Raw genomic sequence first — 25,650 nt, forward strand, 5'->3', positions numbered from 1 at the left:
CATTTGATTCCACAAAGTCAGTCTCCCATTCATTGGCAATACAGCATCTTGATGACAAACTAGACTAGATCTGGCAGAGAGGGTATTTTTAAATAGGATCTACTGCTGTTTGGATGCTCTATTAATAACATGAACTGCCAAAATGAATGGGATTCACCTATAACTAACTTGCTAACTACATATCCCATTGCATCGATATTCATACAGCTCTGCGTGACACGCGTTTTACGCACATGAGAGAGGGAGTGGGTCGGGTCTGTGTTTACTTCCGGACTCCGTTCTAGACTTCGTTCAGAAAGCAGAGGCTCTGGTGGAGGTGCAGCTTATGAGCTAACACGGTAGCCATACAAAGATTCATGACAGAGGGTACCGGGCTTGTCCAGCGGCATCCCGAGAGTCAGCTCATTCGGCGCTACTGCGGCGCGAAGGACATCCGGCACGCCGGCGGAGAGCCACTGCACACCGGACACCGGGACACCACGCCGACCGGGAAGTGGACCGAGACCGCTGCCCCGCTCTGCTTCACTCGCCTTCGAGCTCAAAGTCACTCAATGCTGCACTCCCGCTACCAGCTAACCAACTGATCCGCCTGTGTTATTGCTAGTTCATGATCCAAGCTAGCTGAGGATCAAAACAAGGACAATCACCACAAGTTTCAGCGACATTTGATTTGACCGCCGGATCCAGCAAGCGGGAGAGACCGGGCCGGGGAGCGACAGGATTTGGGGCCAGGCAGGGAAGCGAGGGTGGTGGCTGGATAAAGTAGGGGTCGCCTCCAGCTCCTGGTGGATTTATCCCCTGCCAGCTAACGTTAGCTAAGCTAGCTACAAACACCATCATGGATTGGTTAATGGGGTGAGTACAGCTAACTTGGCTAGCTAGCTTACGACTATGACAGGTCAACCGCGCAGTCTTTCAGATGCTGGTTGCAAAATCATCGCTTTGTCTTTGACACCGCCGCCGCCACCAGAGTCAGCATCAGACAAATGCACTGTCTTGTTGAATACTGTTAAAATTCCACTTTGACACATTAATTTAGCTAGGTGTGTAGCCTGTTGCCTAGCTTAGCTTAGCTCTGCTAGGCTAGCTTGGTAGCATAGCTGGCACCGTTCTCATTTTGCAACGGTAAACCAGCCTAATGTTACCCGGGCGATATTTTGGGCATCTCCGTGGCCTGCAGATAACTAGCCAGCGATGGCAGCGCCCAGATTAGGTCGTGAGAATATCTCTTTAGAAGCCAGTTTGCTATGCAGGGAGCTTATTTATAGGAACGATTTATGCATCAAGTTGGCTAACGTTAGCTGCCTGTCAAGCTTGCTAACGCCACTATGCCCAATTTATTTCCTCTGCAAGGTGCGCCTTCGCTGGCCAGCCTTTACATGAACTAACGTTAGCAGTCATGCTAACTTAGCTAATTTGCTATCTTGGGAAAGAACACCAGTTCTGGTCAACGAGCTCATTGCTGGAGAAGATACCTTTCTTGCTAGGTACTCAGCTAGCGGTATACTAAATTAATTTAATTAACCCTAGAAACCCACAGGCCCCAGGCTAATAAGGGTGACAAGGGTAAACAAAACATTACGTAAATGTTCGGTGATTGCAAAACCATTGGGTAGTTTAGCTGTGAAACACAGCATCATTCTAGTTTGAAGTGTTAGAAAAGCTGTGTGTGATGTCGGTGACACCTCGCTGCAGGTGATGATGCTGGTTTGTCACTTCATTTTTGGCTTGCGACCGTCTTGTCATCAGCTTGGGTGAGAGCTGGTGGTCAGTACTACTGGATGAGGTGCAAAGTTTTCTATCACAATATGACATCTGGTGCACAGCCCAAGACCATGTGCTTTATACACTTCATATTTAAAATACCTTTATATTCAGGCTCAATCTATGATAGAAATTTAAGTCTTCTATCTGTCCCATCCCAAACCCTACCTGGTCTGCTGTCATTGATCTCAGATTGGTTTTCTTAGTTTTACGTAGACATTTACAATGCAAACTCAACTGAATTGGATTGTCTGGTCAGAGCCTTATTCATTTATTTGGCTGTACTTAAAGGAGGGAGTCACAGTGAAGTTACAGTCCAAGCTTTGAATGTGCAGTTGCTTTGCTATATTAACACATTTTCACGGACAGCCATAATCTTGCTCTTTGACGCTTAACTCAGTGAAACACACCAGGCCCAGATATTTTTCCAGAGCAGTCCAGGAAATCAACACATCTGTTCTCTGGGATATCACAAAAGGATTTGAGTCACACAAGGTGTGTCGCTGTCAGCCTATTCTCTTTGCTGACTGGTTATCTGGTGGGTTGGCTGTCAGCAGCACTGTTGTGAGCCAAGCAGGGCGAAGGAAGGGCGGAGGCCCGTTGTCACGGGTGGTTCTCCACAGTGTGACATTTTGGCTTGGAGATAACGGTTCAACCCCTTGATACCACCAGCCAAAATACCAGCCAGCTACCATTAGCGTGGACTAATTGTTTTTTTAATGATATATATTTTTTCCTCCTTCTGACATGCATTGCCATCGCTTTGTTGACGGGTTCTTGCGTTGACGGGTCTCACCCTCCATCAGTTCCTTCAGTTGTAAATGTGATTTATAGGTCTTTTCTCCTCTCCCTCTCTTTCACTCAGTCACTCCAAATATTTATTTTTTCCCAACAGTTGGTGCTGTCAGACTTGAACTAGTTCGCTCAGTGATATGTTAGGAATTCATGTGTAAGGGAGACTCAGTTAGACTCAGTTAAGTCTTGCTGTCAGAGGAGGGGAGGAGAGGAAATAACCACATACAAGCTGCGAGAGACACTGTTGTGTGGAGTCTGTTTTGTTGAATCATTTCCTTTACATTCACACACACGTATACACACACGCTCACAGCAAACTGTCAACTGGCGTCCATCCCAGAGAGCCAGAGGTTAAAGAGCAGAGTTAAACCCAGGCAAACGTCTGTCTGCGTGCTTGCTAACAGCCAGCCAACCAGTCTGACTTTATCAATGGGTGTTACTAAATGTAGCTGGTATTAAGACAGGAACTGCCTTTTAGAAAAGTCATCGGTTATTTCAGTCCAGCATCCTTAAAACAAGACGTTGTGCTATCTTCTGAATGCTCTCATAGAAAAATGAGTCATGGTTGTTTATGAACTAAAACTGTTTTATTCATTACATGGAGTAGGATACCTACAGTGGCTGCGTCATTACTGTCAGGTTTGTCTATTCAACTGTCACGCCTTCTCCACCTGACTGACGCTGATGCCATTTGTGTGTGTTGAGACTTCATTTTCTTGCGTATCGAAGGTTTGTGTTGTGTGTGTGTGTATATGCTTTGTGTGTGTGTATATGCGGGAAAGGTGTGTATTTGAGCTGAATGGATGCAAAGGGAGCAGGCATGCGTCCAGCCTGCGTCACTGATAGAGTGGAGTCCATGAATGAGTTAACCAAGCGTGTAATCACTCTGAATACAGACCCAGGGTGAAGGACGACGCAGTCAGGACCGATGGAGGGAGAGATGCTGGTATGGAGGGAGGAAGTTGGAGTAAGAATATGACTGGAGAAAACATGGTGGGAGAGAGAGAGAGAGAGAGCACAAGAATGATGGAAGAAAGAGACGGAGCGGTGAAAGAAGCTGATTTGGGAGAAATGGGAAGATGAAGAGAGGAAGGCAGGAGGAGCGTGATGAACTAATGGAGGAGTGGAGGGAAGGGAGGTGAGACTGATGAGGGAAAGGCAGGATGATCTAAAGGGATGGAGGTATGGGAGATGCCTTTCTGACTGATGGAGAAAGGGGATATGAAAGCCGTTGATGAAATGGTTGATTAGAGAGAAAAAATGGAGGAAAATGTGGCGGGACAGGAGATTGGCTGATGGGAAGGATGATGCTCCCCAGGGAACCCAATGGAAGGCCAGAGTGAATGACGAGCCCATGATGGCCCACTAATGGCGGAGGGATTGAGGGAGGGAGATATGGAGAGGGTCATATGGGAGCTTATGGTGGGTGACAAATGCAGCGGAGCAGAATTCGTCTTCTAGTTTGAGCAGGAGGCAAAAGGGCAGAGTTACTTGGAAGTGGCTGGGTGTGGAAATGTAGCCTCTTGGTTGCATTCGTGTATGTGCGCACTTTGCATGTGTATTAGCCTAAAGCCTAAGCCAGTGTGTATTTTCCGAGGGCGATGCAGGCTATCTCTGCGCCGTGTTTTTGTTTTTTTCTGGCAGGGAGAATGCATCCTTTCGGAGCTGAATGACCTCATCTGTCCGGATTCAGAGTCAGACGGGACGTTACATCACTGGAGAGATGCGCGGTGCCTAAATGTGTCTTTTCCTGCTGGGCGAAATGGGCAGGCCTGACAGATGTTTAATCCCCTTGCTTTTGAGTGATGGGTTGGTAATACTGAAAGGAGAGCGAGAGAATGAAAACTACAACGGCTAAGTGGAGCAAGCTTTAGGCTGCCTGAGCTGAGCGAGAGTCAGATTTAATGTACACTTAGCTTTCACGGCACCAACTCTGACTTAATGGTATACACACGGTGTGTCATTAGTGTACAACATTGGAGGAATTCAAATAATAGTATCAAACATTCCAGTAATGAAGGCTTCATGATGAGCTATAGCTTGCTGTCTCTTCTAATTTTGGAGAAAACAAATTTTGGGATAACATTTGTTATGCTAGCCAGGTACTCATATTTGTTTGCCTTTGAAACACAAACTTTGTTGTTGATTGTCTTGATCGGGTTGTTTTTCTGCAGAAAAGGATAGGCACATAAGCAAATTATGCCTTCAAGTGTGTGTGTGTGTCCCTCCCTCTCTGACCTTTCAGGTTGTTACTGTGAACACGACTGTGTTCTCAGTCAACTTATCTGCTTAAATTTTTAGAAAAACAGAAGAGAGCAAGATAAGCGTCAGGCGATTGGTCTGCTGCCTGCGGTAGATAGAAGAGGGGAATTCATGAGAGCCACTTATAGGCTAGACTTCCCCTACATTGAGAAACGTCTGTCTATTTATTTCACTCCCAGTCACACCGCTGTCGCGCACATCCTAAAAGGAAGTGTGAATTCGTATGTGTGTTTTGATGTCTCATGGAGGGGTGGGGGAGGTGTTGTTTCTCTCCGAGTGCGGGTATGAGTAATATCCCTTTATGCTTTTGACTCATGTTATACATACATAGATGTTCCAAATGGGGATTTTGCATTCTGCAACCCTGTCCTTGTTCAACCCTAGTGCCTTATTTCCATCTCCACCACACACACACACACACACCATTGCACACTCAGTGTCAGCCCAGGTGGCTGTTTCCGCTGCTCGCACCGCGGATGTGGTGCTGATAATAGGCTGTGACAGATGAGCAGACATCATCTCAAAACATTCACCTGCTCTAGAATGGAAACTAACAAGCGCTGTCAGGGTGTTGCTTGGCCTCGTCTTCAATGGAGTTTGGCTTTGCTGTCTTATTCCTAGCTTTACAATCATTTTGCGCACACACACAGAGTTGTTCCCTGGTAGACTGTGTGGTTATTAGGATTGATCTGAGGGCTGTGTAGCAGCCGGCTTACCAGAAGGCCTCAGTGTCAAGTTTGTGAAAGACCCATTAACTAGCCTACTACTGTTGCAGTGAAGAGAGCTTCTGTTGGCTTACCCTCTATCAGAGCCCGCTGTAAGAATCCCACTCTATTAAGAATCAATTTATTGTGTCTGGCGCTTAAGTTATTTTACAACTACACACCCAAGGCAGACCAGGCCAAGATTTTTAAGAGCATGCAAGCTGGCCGGACCTTTAAAGAAAGGAACATGGTGCAGTTATCCAAAATGACCCTGTGTTGTGAGTGGCAGTTAGCCCAGCATCCCGACACATGCTGGCTCTCCACAGCACCCATGATCCTTGGACAGACTGAAAAAATGACTCTTTGGTTCATGTGGTTGCCAGTTGACTTGACTAAATTGATGACAATATGAGACACATAACTTCTACATAAACAGTTTGTTAAAGTATATGGTAATTTAGTCGAGAAGGCGCTTGTGTGTCGATACTGGACTCAAGAGCTGTTTATCAAACTGGAATCTAACTGCCAGTAAGTCTGTGCAGACTACGGCTTGCCTGTCTTCAGAGGAACCTGCAGTATGGGTGTATACTGTATGTACATCAGTTCATACTGGAGCTAAGATCAGCTCAGTGCTCTGCTGCTTCAGTGGAACCGGGCCCCGGCCTGGGGCTCAGCGGCAGGCTTCAGGCTATTCTACCATCATGTGCTGCCGTGCTGCGGGACTCGCTTTGTTTACTCCAGAAAAGGGCATTTTAGTCACTTTCAACCATCCAGCTCGCTCTGTCTCTCACTCTCTCTCTCTGTTTGTCTCTCTCTCAGTCTTTCTCTCTCAGTCTCCCTCTAATTCCCCCCCCCCCCCCCCCCCCCCCCCCCCCTCTCAGGACGCTGATGTGTGGAGACGTTTGCGTGCTTGGCTGCTGTTGGAGCTGGACTGCTCAGCCGCAGAGTGGAAGGCAGGGTCGAACAGGCCCAGGGCGGTCAGGGAAATGTTTAACAACAGAAGCCAGCAGGGTGTTGGTAGTATTCTGAACGAGCATGACTGTAGGTAGGAGGATAGCCTACATGCTGGGTAGCATTGCATCGTTCTACCTGCGTCTATCATGGCGTCTCTGTGTGCTATCCTTCGTGTGTTTGGATGGGGGACAGAGGAAGGAAAACGGTGGAAAGGAAGGCCAGTGAGGAGAGCAGCGATAGAGGGGCAGAGTCCAAATAAACAACAAGGCCGCAGCTCCCGACATCAGCGCCGTTCTTCAACCAGTTTTTGGTGGCTTAAGCCATAAACAACATCACTATTCATCAAGGCCGCGCCCTTATTTAGGGGCAAGAGAAGCTGAACATTAGATTCTCATGGCTCATAGACTAAATACAGCATATTGTCAGTGTCTGCCCAGCCAGCGTGGCATAACTTCAAATAGTGACAAATGAAAGCAAAGTAATAGTGGATGTCATTTTTCAGGTCTCGTCATATATCAATATTTTCTTGCTATTCTCCCAAGTGTTTTGTTTCCCTGTGTGTGTCCGTGCGTGGTCTCGATCACACGCCTGAAACTAGCGATTGCACTCCTGCAGATTTTTCCACTTCCCTAGTAGCACAACAAAGCAGAAAGTGAGCCGAAGGGCCCTCGGCACACCGCAAAAGCTCAGCTGTCATAGTTCAGGGGTGGCGATGACTTCAGGTTTCATAGAAAGGTGACACCCGGTGCCTGTAGTTGATCCAGTAACAGCCACGACTAGCTGATCTCCAGAACTCCAGCACGGCAGCGAGAGGTGTTGGGAACCGACACAGGAATGATCGCATGTGTTAACATTTGTAATCTAAGACTAGCTGGCTAACCTGTTGTCCCCTGGTGTTGCAGTGCAAGTCTCGAGCGGGCCCGGTGTCTAAAGAGAAGCTCTGAGTGAGTGTGTGTGTGTGTTCAGTGAGCTTCCCCCAGGCCTGGAGACACGGTGCTGCTGTATCACAGAGTGTGGTTTTTAGTACCTCCGCGCAAGAACACTGAGGGAGATATAAAGGCTCTATTGAATGCCTCTCGAGGAGGGAAATCGCCTGGGTATAAGAACACACACATACACACACACACACACTCCTGAGTAAACAGTGCTGTACTCTATGGGTTGTCTCGCCTCTCCACTTCCCTGTCTTCCCTGCTCTCCCTCTCTGAGGCAGGGACAGGGAGAGGCCCAGAAATGAATGCGATACCGGAATGACTCGGCAGTTTGCCTTTTTACTGAATATGCATAAGTGGAGAATCAGAGAATAAAAACGCACGCATGCCTGTATTAATTGTTTTTGCTTGAGCTGGAAATTCTTGCTGTTGTGTTTTGAGCCTTTTTCCAATATGTTTTAGTTAGGGTGATGTTTAAAAAGGCCTAAGGGCAAGACATGCTGTGAGTGCAGTGCAACCTAATACTATGATAGAACAAGACCCTGCATACGCAACCCAACTTGATACCTGGAGCTGGCTGTTCTTTTGAACCTTCTCCGCCCACTCAAATCTGACCTGACCTGTCTGATTATTTTTTTGGGCTGCATTTACAGTGTCACAATTTACAGTGAAACAACAGTTTCAACTTTGTGAACTACTGAGCCTATCAGCCAGTGATATGGGTATATGTTGGAGATATATTGGTTATCAGCCACTTACTTTAAAGATGTTTTGCTCATTTGGGCCACACTGTTGTGTTCAGCTTCTGGCTTGGCCTCGGGCTTCTGTACTCTGTGTGTGTGTGTGTGTGTGTGTGTGTGTGTGTTGCCTCTATTTTACTTGGCAGGAGAGTGGAACCATGCTGTGACTGTGTTTACTCTTTCGTAACGCTCTGGACAGCCCTGCCCAGGGCCCAGAACTGGCACTGCCAACGGATGGAGAGATAGAGGGAGAGAGAGAGAAAGAGGGGAAAGAAAAGACTGACAGAGGGCGGGAACAGTCATATGACTAATCAGCTGGTGTGTCTCTCTCTCCCTCTCCCTCTCTCTCTGTCTGTCTCTCTCTCTCATTCATTTTGCATGTCTTGTTTGTCAAAAGAGGGCATTTTTCTCAAAACATTTTTTTTTTTAATTTGCAGAGCACAGGGCCAACGTTGTCACACAGATCTGGACTTCACTGTCTCCTCCACTCCTCCATAGCAGCACTAGCAGCCACAGGCCTGGGAGCAGCTACTGTGCTGTCAAAGACCATCATAATCATGGGCTGCTGCCGGCTAGAGCTGTCTTAAGATCAGCTAAAATAGGTTGAAACCCCTACAGCAGAATTTAGGGTTGTTTTTGCCACCTACACACACAGGACCCCTGCAAACTTTTTCAGTACTTGTTGAAATGTTTCAAATTCAGTACTGGCTCTAAAATGGCAGTTTTTCTAGTACCTTTCTTTGTTAAGTAAAAGCATATTTCATTTATCAATTGAGTTAACTAATTATTTTCTGTTTAACATCTGTAGGTGCCATTTGCTTTTTTAAAAAAAATTGAATCTTCAGTTGAGTTTGTTTTAATTAAATAATCTTAAACTAGAACACGTGTCTTTTCATCATAAGAAGACTTTTGAACTTTTGAATCTTGTCAATGACTTTCAACCGTTCATTCATTTTTATGCTGTAAATTTGATATCATTACCAGATAAATTAGTACAGTACATTATGCCTCATCATCCTTCATGGTATGGTGTCTGTTAGACTTTTGTGTGCTGGCCTGGGTTTACATGAGAGCAAGTGAGATCAACAGGCAGCTAGAGTCTGGAACGGACAGTTGGAGGGACCTGTACCCATTTATCTATATAACACAACACACTGTATATATACATACATACATACAGTTGCATCACAGCATTCCCCCTCACCACACCACAGTTAGCGTCACATTGCCGCTAACCTCCCCATCTATGTCCTTATCACATCATAGGCATGCAAGCACACAACGAGCATCGCCCACACACACACTCTCTCTTTCTATGGAATGTGTGTTTCCATCTGGGTTGCTCTGCTGTCTTTCTCTGGGTTGTCTCCGTGCCTGACGCCTGCGTCCACTTTCGTCCCTCTAGGCTTGCTGTAGATGTAAACGCTCATGACTGTGAATGACTAAGACCTTTGAACAGATCAGAGTTGGGGATGAGAGAAGTGATGATGAAAAATGGGAGGGTAATGAATGAATAAGATGGAAAGTTGGGATGTGAAATGTGGAGAAAAAATGGGGAGTTGGAGCAGTGCAAATTCAAAACACCAGAGAAGAGAGAGGAGAAAGAGGGGACAGAGGGAGAGAGGGCAAGCCGATAAGGAGGAGAGCAGCAGGAGAATATAGAAAGTGCAGCGGCGGAGGGGTAAAGAGCGAGGGAAGGAGGGGAAACGATAGTAGCGCAGAGGCGATGGGCGAGATATGGAGATAAATGGCAAGCGGCGGTGAGGGTCAGAGAGCTAGATTAGAAACAGCAGAGGTCTGCAATAGAGGACAGAGAGGGAGATTTAACAGCAGGGGCCCAGCCCGCCCGTGACAGCCAGAGAGATGGAGTTCGGAGCTGAGCGCAGGTCGGAAGGGAGAGAGAAAGCCGACAGAAGGAGACGGAACGGGGGTAAAAAATCCAATCAGAAAAACTCATTGGATACCCTTCTCTGAATCCTGCATGCGTCTGTCATCCTAGCTTGCTTTCCAAAACCTTAAAGCCCAGATTTGAATTTTGGCCCAGTAGAACAGTAGGTCCTCATTCAGCCAGTAAACGTGAATTTTCTCAGAGGAGGCGGCAGTTAATTCCGGTTGACTTTATTTTATTTTTTTTCCATCGAGAAGACGTACTCTGTAATTGTAAAGAAGACTGGTGTTGTTGGCACCCTTGGGCTAGGCTTTGGTTAAGCGGTGAGTGTCTAAATCTGCAAAGCTGGTGGGCTGCTAGCTTTGGTGTAGCTAGCTAGGTTTGTCCTTGGTGGCTGAGGCTGGGCCGCGAGGCTGGTCTGAACTGTAATTGGATTAGAGAGCGGTGCGTTGCATCAGGCAAAGCAAGGCGAGCCGGGTACGCACACACACCCACACACACACACATTTGAAAAGCACACAGCGCCATAGGGAGCCAAGTTCAGCTCTGTACTAGAGGCCGTCAGAATCAAGCAGGCTTTAGTTCACCCTCCTCTCTTTCTCTCAAACTTTCTTTTCTTCTTCCCTCTGCATCCCTTTATTTGTCATGGGTGTGGTGTTTATCCCTTCTTAATCAACAACCCCCCCCCCCCCCAGGCTGTGTATGTCTATGTGTGGGCATGTGTGTGTTAACACGCATGTTTGTGGATGTGTGTGTGCAAGAGCGGGCATGTCAGTGTTTGTATGCGTGCGTGTGTGTGTATCAGCCCTGTCTCATGCATACCCTCTCTAAATGGGATTACAGGACTTGTGACGGACCCATGCTGAGACCGAGTGGGAGAATAAGAGGAAGGAGGAAGAAAGAGGGAAAGAGAAAAAGGGAGAATCAAGAATAGAGAATGGTTTAAAGGAGAATTTTCAACCTGGGCCTTAATTTCTTAGTTTTTGCCATCATGGTGATTGGTTGTGTTCAAAATTTCATCACTTCACTTACTTCAGTTTGATGTAGCTTGACGTGTGTTTGACCCACGGGTCCCAAAAAGTCCCTGTTATTGCCCTGTGTGTGTGTGTGTGTGTGTGTGTGTGTGTGTGTATTGGACAGCAGCACTCCCGGCTAACTGAAGCTACATCAAGCTCTACAGTGAAGTAAGTCATGACATTTTGAACACAATAAAGTGTCATGAATAGACAATGGTAGATATAAGGAAGAAAAAGTGATATTTGATAGTTGTAAGGAATAAGAAACGTCCTATTTGGCTGTCATGCAGGCACAAGAAGGCAGACCTTCTCAGTTGTGAACTTCCTGTTTAGCAGCTTCGGACAGGAAGTTAAGGTGATGTCATGGGTGTGGCGTGCAGCCTGGTGGCCTGGTTGACCCTCTTCACCTTTAAGTGTGCAGAGACCTGTCTGAATGGTTTCCTTCACTACACCAGCTAGGCAGAACTGGAATAGAGGTCCTTTTTTTTTTAATTTTTACTGATTTTTCTAACTCAATTAGGTGTTAACTGGGTACAGTATGTCTCTCATTCTCTGTCTCGTTCCTTCACTCTCGCTCTCTGTCCCATTCACATGATTTATGTGTCGGTGAAGTGTCCCATTCCCCCGGATGGATCACAACAAGTATTCACTGGCCTGAAAACCAAATAATTGTGTTTCACCCATGGCTGTCAGTGAGACATTTTTCTGTGTTTGTTCAATGTTAATATTTACATTATACATTTTCGACATTTAGCTGATGCTCTGATTTTGAAATAAAGTAAAAGCTAAAGAGAGAGATAGACTCTTCATCTATTGGTCTGGCTTACCAAGGAAGAAATGGTGTACTAAAAGCTGCAAGGTGTGATGTTGCAAGATGTGACAGTTACACAGGATCAGGGTGTGACGAGGTGTGTTTTGAGGATTGTTGGACAGGTTCAAACAAGAGGTTGGCAATGGAGGAGAGAAGGCATGAGAAGATAGAACAAAGTTCAGCAACCTAAAGGAGAAGAAATACAAGAAAGAGGATTTCCCCTTCTCTGTAGCTCTGTGTGTGTGTGTGTGTGTGTGTGTGTGTGTGTGTGTGTGTGTGTGTGTGTACGTATGTGTGCATTACCACAGACGTGAATGCGGTCGGGGCAAGATGCTAGAGAGCGGAGCAGCATCAGTAAGATTAGAGAGAGACGGCGATAGAACGAGGCCAGGCTTAATAGCTGACAGGCCAGCACCGGCAGCCATATGTTTCATATGTCTCCTCTGACAGCCCCGCCGTATGGCTCTGATCCGCCCATATGGCCTGTACATCTCCTCAGCTTCCTGCCAGCCTGTCAGCCAAGGCTGCGATGGATGGATGGAGGGAGGGAGGGAGGGAATAGGGGGTGGGAGGGGAAGTGGACAGCATGTGTACAGAGATTGAGGGTGGAAAGGTGGGAGGGGAGGCTATAGCTCTGATGTGGGACGATCTTAAAAAAGATGTAAAGGAGGAGGGAGATGTTTTTGGGGACCGAGGGAGGGAAGAGTTTAAAATGGAATGAAGGCAGAGGGAGAGCGGAGAAGGAGACAGGGCTCAGGGTCGTCGGATTTCCGCTGCTAGGCCGGGGTCACTGTAAGGAGCTGCTGACTAGACCTTCTAAGGAGCGGGGGGAGAACACACACACACTCACACACAGTATGTGACCCCTATAAGGCCTCCGATATCCTCCTGAGGAGGTGTGTGTGTGTAAACACTGATAAGTCTGACTGACTGAGGGCTTACTGAGGGCCACGCTGGGGAACATGCTCTGTCAGGGTGTTGTACTCCTCACACACACACACACACACACACTTCATTCTTACACACTCAAGGTCTCGCATACACACACTGTCTGGCATGATGTCATAACATTGGCCTTTTCAGACATGATCTCTTCACTGTTCTGCGCTCCCAGACCTCGACCTGCTAAGCATGACCTTTTTTAAAAGCCTTTTTAATCACTGGTGCTCTGAGCTGGGTGGCTCGCAGTGATAAAAGCTAACACTGTGCCAACAGCCTGGTAGCACTGGGAGCTAGGGTTAAAAGCTAGCTTCGCTAAAGACCGGCTGTTAGCATAGGGTATTATGAATAGTCTAGCCACGGAGGCCAGGCCAGCGGCTGGTTTTTACCGAGTAGCAAGAGGAAGGGAAAGAGTTCTCACTATTGCCAGTAATGTTAAAAAGCTCCATTAACTCTGACTCAGTCTGTCATCATTTAATTTTGAGTTTCAGTGCAATGTATAACATATTATAGGTTGCCATTTGACTTATCTCTCTGTTTCTGTTGTCAGACAACTGCACAACCACAAAAAATGACCTGATTTAAAGTCACAAAATCCATACAGGCCAGAGGCTAGGCATTAAGTTGCATAGTTGTGATGTCAGAAAGACAAAATGATAACTTAACACCCACTATCATTCAGAGTTTTTGTTTCCTTTGTCCAGCCAGTTTTGAAAATGACAAAGTTATCTAGTTAGTATTTTTGTAGTTTCAGACAGGCGCATTTTAATGGCCATGCATTCGTTTCTCAAAAAGCCTAACAAAGTATGTGAGAGGACAAGACAAATTTATTTATTGTCGAAATACAGGAAAAGTTATGACAGCTTCAGTAGGAAGAGACAGAAAACGTGAATTGTGATGTTGGCATTATTGCTGGACTTTCTTTTAGTTGTTTAAAAGAAAAAAGACTGGACAGACCCTGAAAGAAGACATATTATATGTCATTCATGTAATTGTAATAATGTAACTGTTATCTCAATGTAAATGTCTGACCAAAAACATTAATAAAAAAAAAAAAAAAGAATTGTGATGTTGGCACGAATGGTGACTCTACTTATATGGTGTCTGCCTTCCCCTTCTTTCCAGTTGAAGCTTCCCCTCCATTTCTATCTATCCAAGCTAGGTGTCTGCTAGCCGTGTGGCTCGTAGACTCGCAGCAGAGTTATTCTACCCGACCGCCTAGCGCTGGAAGTTAGATCGCAAGCGCACTGGGAGTCATATATCAGGGGAGAGTGCAGAGCAGAGCGGGCCACCACAGATTAGAGGTGAGAGGAGTGTGGGGCTGATTTATTACCGGCTGTTAGCTGGTTAAATGAGGCTAAGTGAGCCGGCCAGCTCAGGGAGGTGAGATGGAAGAGATTAGCCTATATAAAGAGCAATGGAGGGAGAAGATCTGTGTAGCGTGTGGTGTCGGAGGCCCGTGCCTCCTGACCTCCTGTCTTTTTGCATCCCGCTTCTGCTCCCCATTCCTCTTTATCATCTCCCTTGTTCCTCCTCTCCTCCCCTGTCCTGCCTTTCTCTTCGTCCCCTCAAATGTCTCACATTGCCTCCACAAAGCAGTCCAGGTTATGTTTAGCTTGTTCTTGAAATTCTCAGTGTGTAGAACAACTGTAAAGCAACAAGTCGGTGCTTGTCACTGGGAGTGTTGCTAGTTTTGTGTTGCTAGTTTTTTCCTGCCCTGCGCTTGGCATGGTCACATTCCCATAACTAATTTGAACAACACCACATGCCAAAACCTTGTATCTCCAAAAAGTCCAGCTGTCAAGCCTTTTTTTGAGATGCAAACTAGTTGTTTTTTTCCCCCCATTGATGCCCATCTTTGATATTTCACAATGGGTGTTCCATCACATGGCTTGGTCTCGGGGTCATGAAATATTCAGAGTGAAACAAAAAAGGGGAAATTGGAAATATGAGGTTTCACCGAGACACTGCCGATAAACAACTACATTTCTTTCATACATTCGATACTTCTGGCCTTTAGCCCGCCATCACACTTCTACTTCAAAAGCCAGGGTTTGACTGGAGCGACCGATAGAAATAGAAAACGTCTATGTACAGCTCTGTATGAGGCTATATGCGTACGAACTCTGCTGTGCTGGATATGCGCTCTGTAAGCTGTCCTCAACCCGAGGATGGTGTGCTAGTTTGTATGTTTTTTAGCGTGTGTGTGTGTGTGAGAGACAGAGAGACATTCCCCACATCCGTTTCCTCTCATAGAAGAACAGTAGGTCAGGGGTTTTGGTCCACTCTGGTGAGCTCATGTGTAGCTCAGGGCCAGAGAGAGGGGAGAATTACAGTGCACACAGATGGGACATTTCTCCTAATCAGTAGGGATTTAATATAGCCTTGCTGAGGTAGTAGCTACTCGTCCCGAATTACCCTGTGTTTCATTTTTAGAATATTTTGTTGTATTGCATTTTTTTTTTTGTTTTAAACTCAGGTTTGGCGCAGTCTTTGTGTGTCTGTCTTTCTCTCTCAACCCTTTTCATGGGTGACGGTTGTTGCAGTTTTTTCTGACTGCCTTTTGTGCCTCTGCATGTGTGCGGGTTTGCATGCTCAGGCTGGATTTTGTGTCTTTGTGTGCACCTGTATGCGTGCCTCTGTTTGTCTATGCCCTCGTGCTTGTCTCTCTCTGTGTGTGTGTGTGTGTGTGTGTCTTGTGTGTTTTCTCCCTCCCTGCCCCACCCTGTACTGTAATGTGCTGCGCTCTCCTTTCCTCTTCATTGTTCTGCCTCTCTGCCCGGCCAGGGAGTCTGGAGCAGGAGCGGGAGCCGGCAGGAAGTCTCAGTCGCTCGTTGCGTTGGGGTGGGGGTGGGCGGTGTGTGTGTGTGTGTGTGTGTGTGTGTGTGTTGGGGGGGGGAGGGGGGGGGCGAACGCTGAGACGCACAAACACAGGAAGCGCTGCTTTCCTCACGTAGGCCGCGACCGGGCGTCTGTCACTCCACTCGCATTATCAGAAACCCGACAGCGTGAGCGTCTCTAACCACGTGCCTCTTTCTCTCTCTCTCTCTCTCTCTCTCTCTCTGTCTCTTCCATCTCGCCCCGCCGGTGTGACGCTCCGCTGTCAGTCCTGTGGTATCTGTGAGGCCCAGCTTCTCCGAATGGGGCCTCCGATTTTTAAAGAGGGGCGTGCTGGGGGACGAGAAAACACTGCGCATTGCAACTTTCACACACACTCTCTTCCCCTCGAGTGTGTACAGTATGTGTGTACTTATTGATATGCACACACACACACACACACACACACACACACACTCACACACACAGAGCCAGGCTCATATAGACTAATTGGATATTTATAGTTATTTGGACACAGACCCTAGCTATACGGTCACCCATCATGTCCTCTGGCATATTTTATATTTGTTAATTAGACAGTGCAGTACAGTTGCCTCTAGGGAAATCGATGGCTCTGCCTGTCCTGCTCTAATAACCGCTGGCCTCATACACACACACACCACTAGGCCTGACTTACACCTCCATTAAAGAGGTTTAGATTATTTCTATTGTAGCGTGGAGCAGAAAGTCCAATCTATCCATGGCTTCTGACTTACACCAGGCTGTAAGTTACAGTGGAATCAGAAATAACTTTTTCTTTGCCGTTAAAGGAAAAATCCACCCTCAGATGCTCTTACACTGTTAGATAGTATCAATTTGTGATGTTCAGTGCATTCCAGGATTATTTTGTGATGAAGTGTGGTAATTTACTTTTTTGCTGTACCCAGTTTCCCTCAACCAGCCTTGTGTACTTCTACTTCAGTTAGTGATTTCCTGCATTTCCCAGAATGCCTTGTGACAAGCCCCAGAGAACCGCTGTGAACTTGCTGCATTCCGCTGTGGGTTATACATGTAGGTGGAGAGAGTAATAACAATAACTGATACCATATTAAGAGCAAGAGTTTTTCCAGTTGAGAAAAAATGAGTCTTACCCCTTACTCAAAATTATGGTCTATTGAGGCTACTGTAGGTGGAGTAATTGGTATCTCTGCCTCTTATACAATAGATTTCTCCCTGTATGGTTTTTGAACTTTGGTGCAAAACGGTGAGTCTAGAAAGAAGCTCTTTGATTTTGAGGTACTGACATTTACCGTTGATGTTTTAGAATATTTTTCTGCTATCAAACTCCATTGTAGCTGCACTGGAAATAGCTCAACATGACGTCATGTTGTCGGTGTTCGGCCAGTTATCTGCGGAAATAAGAAAAATACAACACTAAACAACAAAATGGGCCCAGGTATCCCAGTTATTACCAATAGCTGTTTTTAACAGTGTTAAAATGTTTTAGGGAATTTTCCTTTTCATGCTTTTATAGAGACAGTTTCCTTATAAGCCTATCCCAGACGCTGTAATAACACACATGAATACTTCATTGTACTGCTTGTCTGTGTTGCTTGGAGGAGTTGACCTTGTCAACCCAGTAGCCCAATGCCATATTACCTCCTCTTGCCTTATACTGCAGTAAGACCTTTACTGAAGCCAGTTTATTAGAGCCATCTATCTGGATAGTATATCCGGCAGCTGAAAGGTGAACAGCCGTGGTCAGAGGTGGTTGGAGGTCAGTGGACTGTAGACTGATCTCTTCAGGGCTCTGGACCGCACAGAGGCTGCAGACTGTGCCTGTGACACGTGCACGTTTGCAAACACACACACACACACCACTGCACACCAGTTTGTTACATAACCATGGGCAGCTGTGGAGTCCACGCTTCAGTTGTGTGTGTGTGTGTGTGTGTACATGCGTGTGCACGAGGGGCAGGCTACTGTTACCAGGCAGGCAGTCAGTGGGGATTAGCTACCTGGGCAAGGCCTTTTCTAACACGGGAGAGCTGAGAGCCGCTCGGGGCAAAAGCAGAGTCGGGACATGCTCCATTTGCTCCGCCCCGCCTCCTGTGGTGTTGTCACACAACCCTGTGCTGGGAGATTTGAATACATTAAAAGGACCTTGACACACACAACGCACATTTTCCTATCTTTTGGATTTAAGTCATACGCGGCCCTCTGCTGTCACGCTATAGCCCCAATCTTGGCTAATGCGGGTCACGTTGGCTGTGCCGTACAATCTGTTGAGAAGTGGATCTAAAAGATGCATATAATGTTTGCTTTTGCTTTTTCTGCTCTGTGTCTGTCTTTCAGGGTCGGGACTCACCAGGAAGCTCCTGTTAGGATATTTCTGTGATACTGTGTGTGGTAGCATTGTTATTGTTAGTGAAATGCGACACCTCACGTTTTGCAATTTGATACTACAGTATATTGTGATTAATGAGTTCTGTGTTTTTCTTTCATTTAACTGCATAGAAATGCTGAAATAACATTGCTTGGCAATAGCATGTTGACTTAAGTTACTTTAGTTACTGAATCAATTACTAGATGAAACCTGAGGTCTTCCAAACCTTTTATGCAGTGTTGCAGTGACATATTTTTTCCAAGAACATCATTTGATAGATCATCATTATAACCTCTTTCATTGAAAGCCTTTGAAAGAAAAATATCACAATACCATCAATATATTGATACCAGGCTTCCCACTGGCATTGAAAATTTGTGGATTTGAGAAAAATACAATAAAGCCTTAACAGTTTTTGAAACTGACTGGATGACCTGATTGATTTTTTTTCATTAAAATATAGCACCCAAATTCATCAATATTCCTCAGCTCTCTTGACCTCTCTGTCCTAGGATCAACACTTGACATCCTGAGGAAAACCCTATGATGGAGATTTGCATTGATATAGCAGCAGTTTGTCTTGATTTCTTGACTTGACACCAACATGAGTAAAACATGACGCCTCTATGATGTCTAATTTTGACCATGTCTTAGCCCAAAACATGGCTCTTTTGAGTCCTTGAATTTCACCAAACAAGACCTTGAAATTCATTGAATAGTGTTTGTATTTGGTGTCCAAGTATTGTGGGAACCCTGTGATACACTATCAAAGAGCAGAGCATCACAGCATTGAACCGTATCCCCATTCTCCCCACCCCTCCTGTCTCTGTGGGTAGTTAATGTGTGTCTGCCCGAGCCTGTACACCTCTCCGCCCTTCTGTGGCGTCGACCCTCCTTGGCCGTCCGGTTCGACCAGCCTGCCAGGCACTCGGTTTTTTTGTTTGGTTTTTTTTCCTCCTTCCTTCGTCTTTGAGCTGGAGTTTGCTGCCATTGCCTTACTTTGTTAACCCCAGCCTACGCTCATTGCTCTTCATCTAACACGCACTCAGTATTCTGTGTGGATGCATGAAACGGTATTCTCAGTTTGCCTCAGTTTGATGGAGAAAATATTGCAATACCAGAGACTCCATTGACCAAAGTGATGATGCTGAAGAAGGGTCTATTCTGTTGATGTGTTAACCAAATGTATTAGCTTGACTACAGGAAGGTTTGATACTCACAGGGTTTTGTTGTGTACAGAACTTGGATGTCATGTCTCTTGATGACACAAGGGGGCAGCACATCTCCAGTTCGCCTCATGACCGTCCAGTGGGCAGGAACGTGCTGCTGGGGAGAAAAATGCTTACCTGTCAGCAGTTAGGTAACTTTGTTTGGTCAAACATATTGATTTTAGCAGGTCATCTGAGTACACTTTTTTTCCAAGTTCTGTCTGTATGTGTGATAAGAGATGGAGGAGACACAGGAGGCAGATACTCCAAGGTGGCAGAAAGAGAAATGTAGAGACAGGTAGAATGAGTAGGGGGAGACACAGATGGAGCGATAGAAAGGGGGGAAAAGAGGGAGGGGATGGAGAGAGAGATCCATTGAGCGTGAAATCAGATCTTGCCGTTGCGTAATCGCGGCTTGCGGGCCTTCCCAGGGTGCACTGGGCTCTGTCGGCTCTTTCCAGTCCAGTATCACATGACCGTATCATTAAACCGGCAATACCAGTCCACCACCAGCCAGGGGCGGCCAGCAAGATCAATAGCTCTGCTCTTCTCCCTGCTGAGGCTCAGTATCCTGGAGAATCTTCCTTTGTATAAGGGGGGGGGGGGACAGAGTATCTTTCATGGTGACCTCATGCTGCACTAGTAGGCGTAAATATACATTTCTAACCAATAAAACCGTCAGATTTTTTAACAGTCGCGCCCTTCTGCAACCCTTCCATTGGTTTAGACTTGTGAATGATCCCTCACTGCATTACGTCCCATCCCAACATCCTGTTTCAACCGGAAATGCATCAAATCAAGGAAGTAAAGATGCCATTTAATGGGGTCTTTAATATTTAATTTGTTTTCCCGAAGGCATTTAAAAGAAATCCACAAGTATAGAGAGCCGGTAACTTCCCCCCCACCCTTGCCATGAACTGACCCCGATGATTTGTTACGCCCTAAAACTCCACAACATCCAGGAAACCCTGTGCCTCCTCGCCTCCCTCCGTTCATCATATCCCCTCAGCTCCTTTCACATACCAGCAATACCAGATGTCAGTGCGGCATCAGTAGCGCTGCTCTCCTCTCCTTCCTTCCCTTGGCTTTTTCATCTTTTTTTCATCTCCTGTCCTCGCCTCCTTCCTTTCATTATGGGCGCGTAACCTTTATTCGCATGCCAGCAATTCCAGACCGCATACCAGCCAGCGGGACATCAGTGACTGCCGACACCTCCACCCGCAGGTTCCCTTCCCCGCCTGCTGCTTTTCTTTCATCACCGGCCTTCACCTCCAGCACAGCTCACTTAGCTCGGCAGCCTGAGAGAAACAATGAGAAAGCAGGGATACTCCTACTCGTCCTTCTTTTTTTTTTTTCTGCGTTATCTTTTGTCGACAGTAGGTGGCACCACAGTCCCACCATCCCCAGCAGCCCACTACATGATGCTCTTCTTTACTACTTGTCAGCTGGAAGGCATTAGATGCACTTGCCTGAGATACACACGAAAACAACAATGCAGCCGGCTCTTGCCAGATGACTTCAGCCACGCGGGGTTTACTTCTCCTCTGATGTTTGTCACACGCCAGGCTCTGTGCTTTGCGTCCTGGAAATGCCTGAGGAATGATCAGCGTCTGGGTTAGGTTGCGTTTCATTTCCTCCATCAGGTGGAAAATGTGGCCGTATCGAAAGATAATACTGATTTGGCCGTAGGACCCAAGGATACGCAGGCATAGCATTGCCTTGGGGGGGCGACTAAGAGGCATGTGAGAAAACATCAACATCTCTCCCATGTTCTCTGTTATTGCACGGGCATTCCTGTGAGTTCCTATGTACTGAGAGGCCAGTATCTAGGCCAGGAACTAGACTGACCGACCGACTACCAAATGGACAGGCAGAGAGACAGATCCGCTCAGGCAGCTATAAAGGGGAGTTATGGCGGTGTCCTCTCAGTATAGGCCAGGCTGTATGTTAAAGACAGACACACAGACAGACTGACTGACTCCTGGCGTCTGCCTGCCTGGCCGTCTATAGGCCCTTTCATACTGCACCCCTTGGCCTGGCCCCAGCTCACATACACTGCTGGAACTGTGCTTAGTGTGTGTGTGTGTTTGTTCATGTGTGCTGAAACATATTTAGACTGTACACGCCAGTGTGTGTATGTGTGAGAGAGAGAGAGAAACAGTAGGTTCTTGGAGCTTGGCTAGAAGACCCTATGCACGTTAAATTGCGTAATGCACACATGAGACGTTTTATAAGATTAATCTTTTTTGGCATTACAGGAGTCTGTGTGTGTGTGTGTGTGAGAGAGAGAGAGAGAGAGAGAGAGAGAGAGAGTGTGTGTTTTCTGTCAGTATCACCTCTATGCTGCTGGCACGTACAGTAACATGGTCTCCCTAGAGCTGGCATCTCTTCTCTTACAGTCACTCAAGCTGCTCTGGCCACAATAATGTGTGTGTGTGTGTGTGTGTGTGTGTGTGTGTTGTGGTCCAACATTGGCTCTGTGCAGTGTATTCCTGGAAAGCCTGTGTAGGAGCGGAGGAGGCTATTCCACAGTGTGCCGCAGTCAGTTTTCTGGAAGCCTCCCTCTCCCCGTGAGGCCCCCCAGCCCAGAGCTGTCACTAGGAATGAGGGAACAAGAGATGGAGGGAGAGAAAGAAAGATTTATGCTTTTGATTTTTTTTTTTTTTTGTTCTCAGCTGGGTGTCTGTGGAAACTAAAATCTGTCACAGAAGAGATGTGAGGCTGAAGAGTAGCTTCGCCATAAGAGACGTTCTTCAAGTTCCTCCCTGTGGCTGTGGATGAGGGAGAGAAGAGCGCTGGCGGGGGATCAGGATGAAGACAAAATAGTTACTGGCGTTTTTAAGACTATCAGTATGCATACACACACACACACACACACACAAAGCTCACCATCGTGGTTACGCAACACCCACCAGGAAGGGGAATGTAGGGAGGGAAAGGGCTGGATGGACAGCAGGGGGGGGGGGGGGGGGGAGAAGACTTGTGGGGAAAGGCATGAATAGAAATGAGGATTGCGAAAGTAGGGAGAAAGCTTGAATTAGCCTAATGAAGGGATGGATTAATGAAAGGACTGCAAAGGGAGCAATAAAATCAAGAGCGGTTAAGGCGGGAGGGATGAATAAGTGCAGGGAAGAGAGATGGATTGTAACTGAATGGATGGAGGAGTGTGGGGTGGGGGGGTGGGGTTGTTTTCAACTGCAGTAATAAAACACCGGCTAATTGTCCCTGTGGTCTGCATTGTTCATCCTCACCCTCGTTTCCTTCTGCCGTCTTCCCTTTCTCTCCTCCTAGCGTCGCTCAATCCGTCCCAGAATCCTCTTGTCTTCTGTTTTCGATCTCAGACTCTCCCCCCATCCTCCCTGCACGACCCCTCTTCCTCTTCTTCCCTCCTGCCTCCCTCCTCCTCTCCTCCTGGCTGCCGTGTAACTTTGCAGTGTCTGACTGTAGCAGCAGCAGCAGAAGCAGCGATTGATTGATCAGCAGTTCTGGTGCCAGGCTGCTCTTACCGTAATAAACGACCCCGGAGCCACTGAAACCAGCCCTGAGTGCTCTGCAGGAGTAGAGGGATCACACACACACACACACACACACACACACTGCACTGCACTGCACCGCACTCCCATGATGTAATGCTAACCTGGAATACTCCTAAACTCGCTGCTTGCATTGATTCAGCATTTTATGTTTCTCACTGCCGTAATCCCTCAAAACATGCCCACAAATTTAATAGAGGTCTTATTTGATTACCGTGGAATAAAAGGTTTCTTTGAGCTGCATGTCCACTCTCAGATTAATACAGAACAGGGCTAGTGGTACAATACACATTGTATCTGCTTTTCTAAACACAGTTGGGCTTCATGTCCCATAACAATTAATTTGCTGGTGTCCTTATTCTTATTCTGGTCATTTATAGTTTTAGAGCTTTCATTAGCTATGTTCAACAGCTTCACTAGCTTTGTTTTCTTTTTCTTTTGGTTTTTAAATCGGCATTAAATTCAATTCCAGGTAGGATAAAAAAAAAAAAGTCTTAAATTTGATGCATCCTGGTGGCTCAGGACACATATCATGTAACCATAAACAACACCCTTGGCTTGGCTCTGTCTCCCAATGCTTCCTGTCTCTCTGTACTGCGAGCAGCCTAATGGAGGCAAAAATGCCAAAAAATTAAACTCTTAAATTTGGCTTTTTGATACCCTGCACTCCCAGCACATAAATTCTTTCCATTTTTCAATCCCTATGGTCTGGCCTCCTCCTCAACCTACTCCCACTCTCCTCTCTCTCTGCCCCTCCCTACAGGTAATGTCTGTACTGACATTACTAAACTCTCATCTGTTATCCATTTTTAGCCTACAATCCAAATGTATTGGCAAAACAAGACCTTTGGCTCACCCTCACTGCACACAGCCTCATCTGTAGCTACTGTACACACCTAACTGTCCCTACAACCACTGGTGAAGATCAGCTGGCAGGGGCAGCGAGCTTCCTTCCCCCAGGGGATGATGCAGACACATGGAGGCTGGGTGGAGCGAGCTGGTCGGGTGCAGCGATAAACATCTCTCTTTATCATTGTAAAGTCATTCCAATGTCACCTCAGTGTCAGCCGGGTGTCGCTTCAAGTGATCCCGCCTGTCTTTGTTCCCACATTTTAACATTCCTACAACTCATTGCCTCTTCACACTGTTCATCAGAGAGGATGTTTGAAATGCTGCATAGCATGGATAGTGCTTCTAGCCAGCCAGTGTGTCCACACACTCACTGCCACAGGGTCACTGTCCTCATAGCAGCACCTGTTCAGACATTGGTGATATAGCAGTAGATAATAAGGTGGGAAAACTATGACCTCCAGTCTGTCATCATCATAAGACAAACAATCACCAGTATAATCAATTGTAATCGATTATAATTTCAGAAAAGCACATATTTTTCCCCAATAAGACCTAGCCTGCTAAAACAAACTAATCAGGTTGATACTTGATGTATTGTATACTATGAATTTATCTAATAAAGGTTTATGCTAGCCCTAAAAAAATGCATAAATTCTGTTCCATATTTAAAAAAAGTGGGTAAACTTGAGTTTAAGTGGGTTTACCAGCTTCCTGTATCATGAAATATAAACTGACTTCTTGCTCTCTCTCTCTCTGTCTGTGTGTGATTGTGTGTCCATCAGAAAGACACACACATACACTTGGAAAGGCTGCTTTGGATTTAAACGGCATTAATGGCTCCTCAGCCCTATTCTTAGCCTCAAATCTGTCTCACCCTTCAGGCGTTGACAAGTGCTGGGTTGGGGTGGTGGAGCCTGTGCTCCGTGCAGCCTATAGAGGAATATAAATATATTTATATAGCTCCTCAGATAGGAAACGCTCGTGAAACATGAGAGCCTCCACAGGACCGTGAATGGGGAGAAAGGAGCAGGCTCGCATCAATAATACGAATCATTTCCCATAAAGGGACCGCCGGCTGGAGTAATTTTTTTATGCTTCTAACATATCTTCAGTTCGGTTTCGATTCTCCGGACTGCGGTGTGACAGTCGGGTGTAGATGTGACTATACTGGAAGAAAGGTTCAAGTTTCATCGGCGTGTTTTTTGGGGAGTAAAAACGCCGCGCTTTGCGTCAGCGGGGCTGCGGACACAAAGCCGCCCCCGCCGCAAGCACACTCCGCGTTCACAGTATATTGTTTCCAAGTTGCACTGGAGTAAATGCATGTAGCGCTCGCCAAATAACCAGACGAGCTTTTCTTTTTGTTTTTATCGAAACGCCTGCAAACCTATCGCCTCCCCCCCCCTTCCTCTTCCCCTTCCCCTTCCCCACCGGACTTGTAAACCCTGCCCCACGGAAACTAAAGGGGGGGAACCGGAGGAGGAGGAGGAGGTCTGTGAAGAAGCGATAGACAGAGAGAAAGGTGTAAAAGAGTAAAAGGTCTGCAAGAGCCAACTCCGTATTGTTCCGCCTTGTTGTTCCTCCTCGCCCGCAGCCGCTCAGCAACACGGTGGGGGTTTTTCGGGGTGCCACGAAAAGCTGAAACGCCGTCAATTCTGGATTTCTTTATCCGCTTCCTGTCGTCCAGGATGAGGTTTAAAAGGAACGGGTCCTATACGTTAAATAGGTAAGGGGCTGCTGTGGGGATGCGCAGCGCTAACTTATTAATGTGTTTTCCATATGGAGGGGAGGGGGCGGCACGTTTTGTTTTATCCCTAACGTAAAATCACTCTTTATGTTCCTATGATATTCCCATAGGGACTTGCAGTGTGTCTGTGGTACTCGATAATGAGTTTATATATGTGTGTGTATATATATATATATATATATATATATATATATATATATATATATATATATATATATATATAGTAGTGATGTATTGTGCGATTGTTTTTTGTAGTGTCATTATAGTATCTGTAGAAGGACTTACAGTTTTGTTTGTATCCTTCT

At 46.4% G+C, this 25,650-nt stretch overlaps 1 protein-coding gene across 2 annotated transcripts in view; it reads left to right on the top strand.

The window, feature by feature from the left end:
• The first annotated feature begins 297 nt into the window (after positions 1-297).
• Positions 298-25,650, top strand: part of mob2a (MOB kinase activator 2a) — a 65,230-nt gene continuing 39,877 nt past the window's right edge. Inside the window, exon 1 of one of the 2 annotated variants that reach the window (XM_071895106.2) lies at positions 298-855. In XM_071895106.2, the coding sequence (XP_071751207.1) occupies positions 839-855 (17 nt within the window). In that variant the 5' untranslated portion in view covers positions 298-838. Of the gene's footprint in view, positions 856-25,040; positions 25,325-25,650 lie in introns of those variants that run through there. The other variant, XM_071895105.2, reaches the window with a different exon arrangement.

The sequence above is a fragment of the Centroberyx gerrardi genome, chromosome 4 (genome assembly GCF_048128805.1).
Source record: "Centroberyx gerrardi isolate f3 chromosome 4, fCenGer3.hap1.cur.20231027, whole genome shotgun sequence".
In the NCBI taxonomy this organism is placed as follows: domain Eukaryota; kingdom Metazoa; phylum Chordata; class Actinopteri; order Beryciformes; family Berycidae; genus Centroberyx; species Centroberyx gerrardi.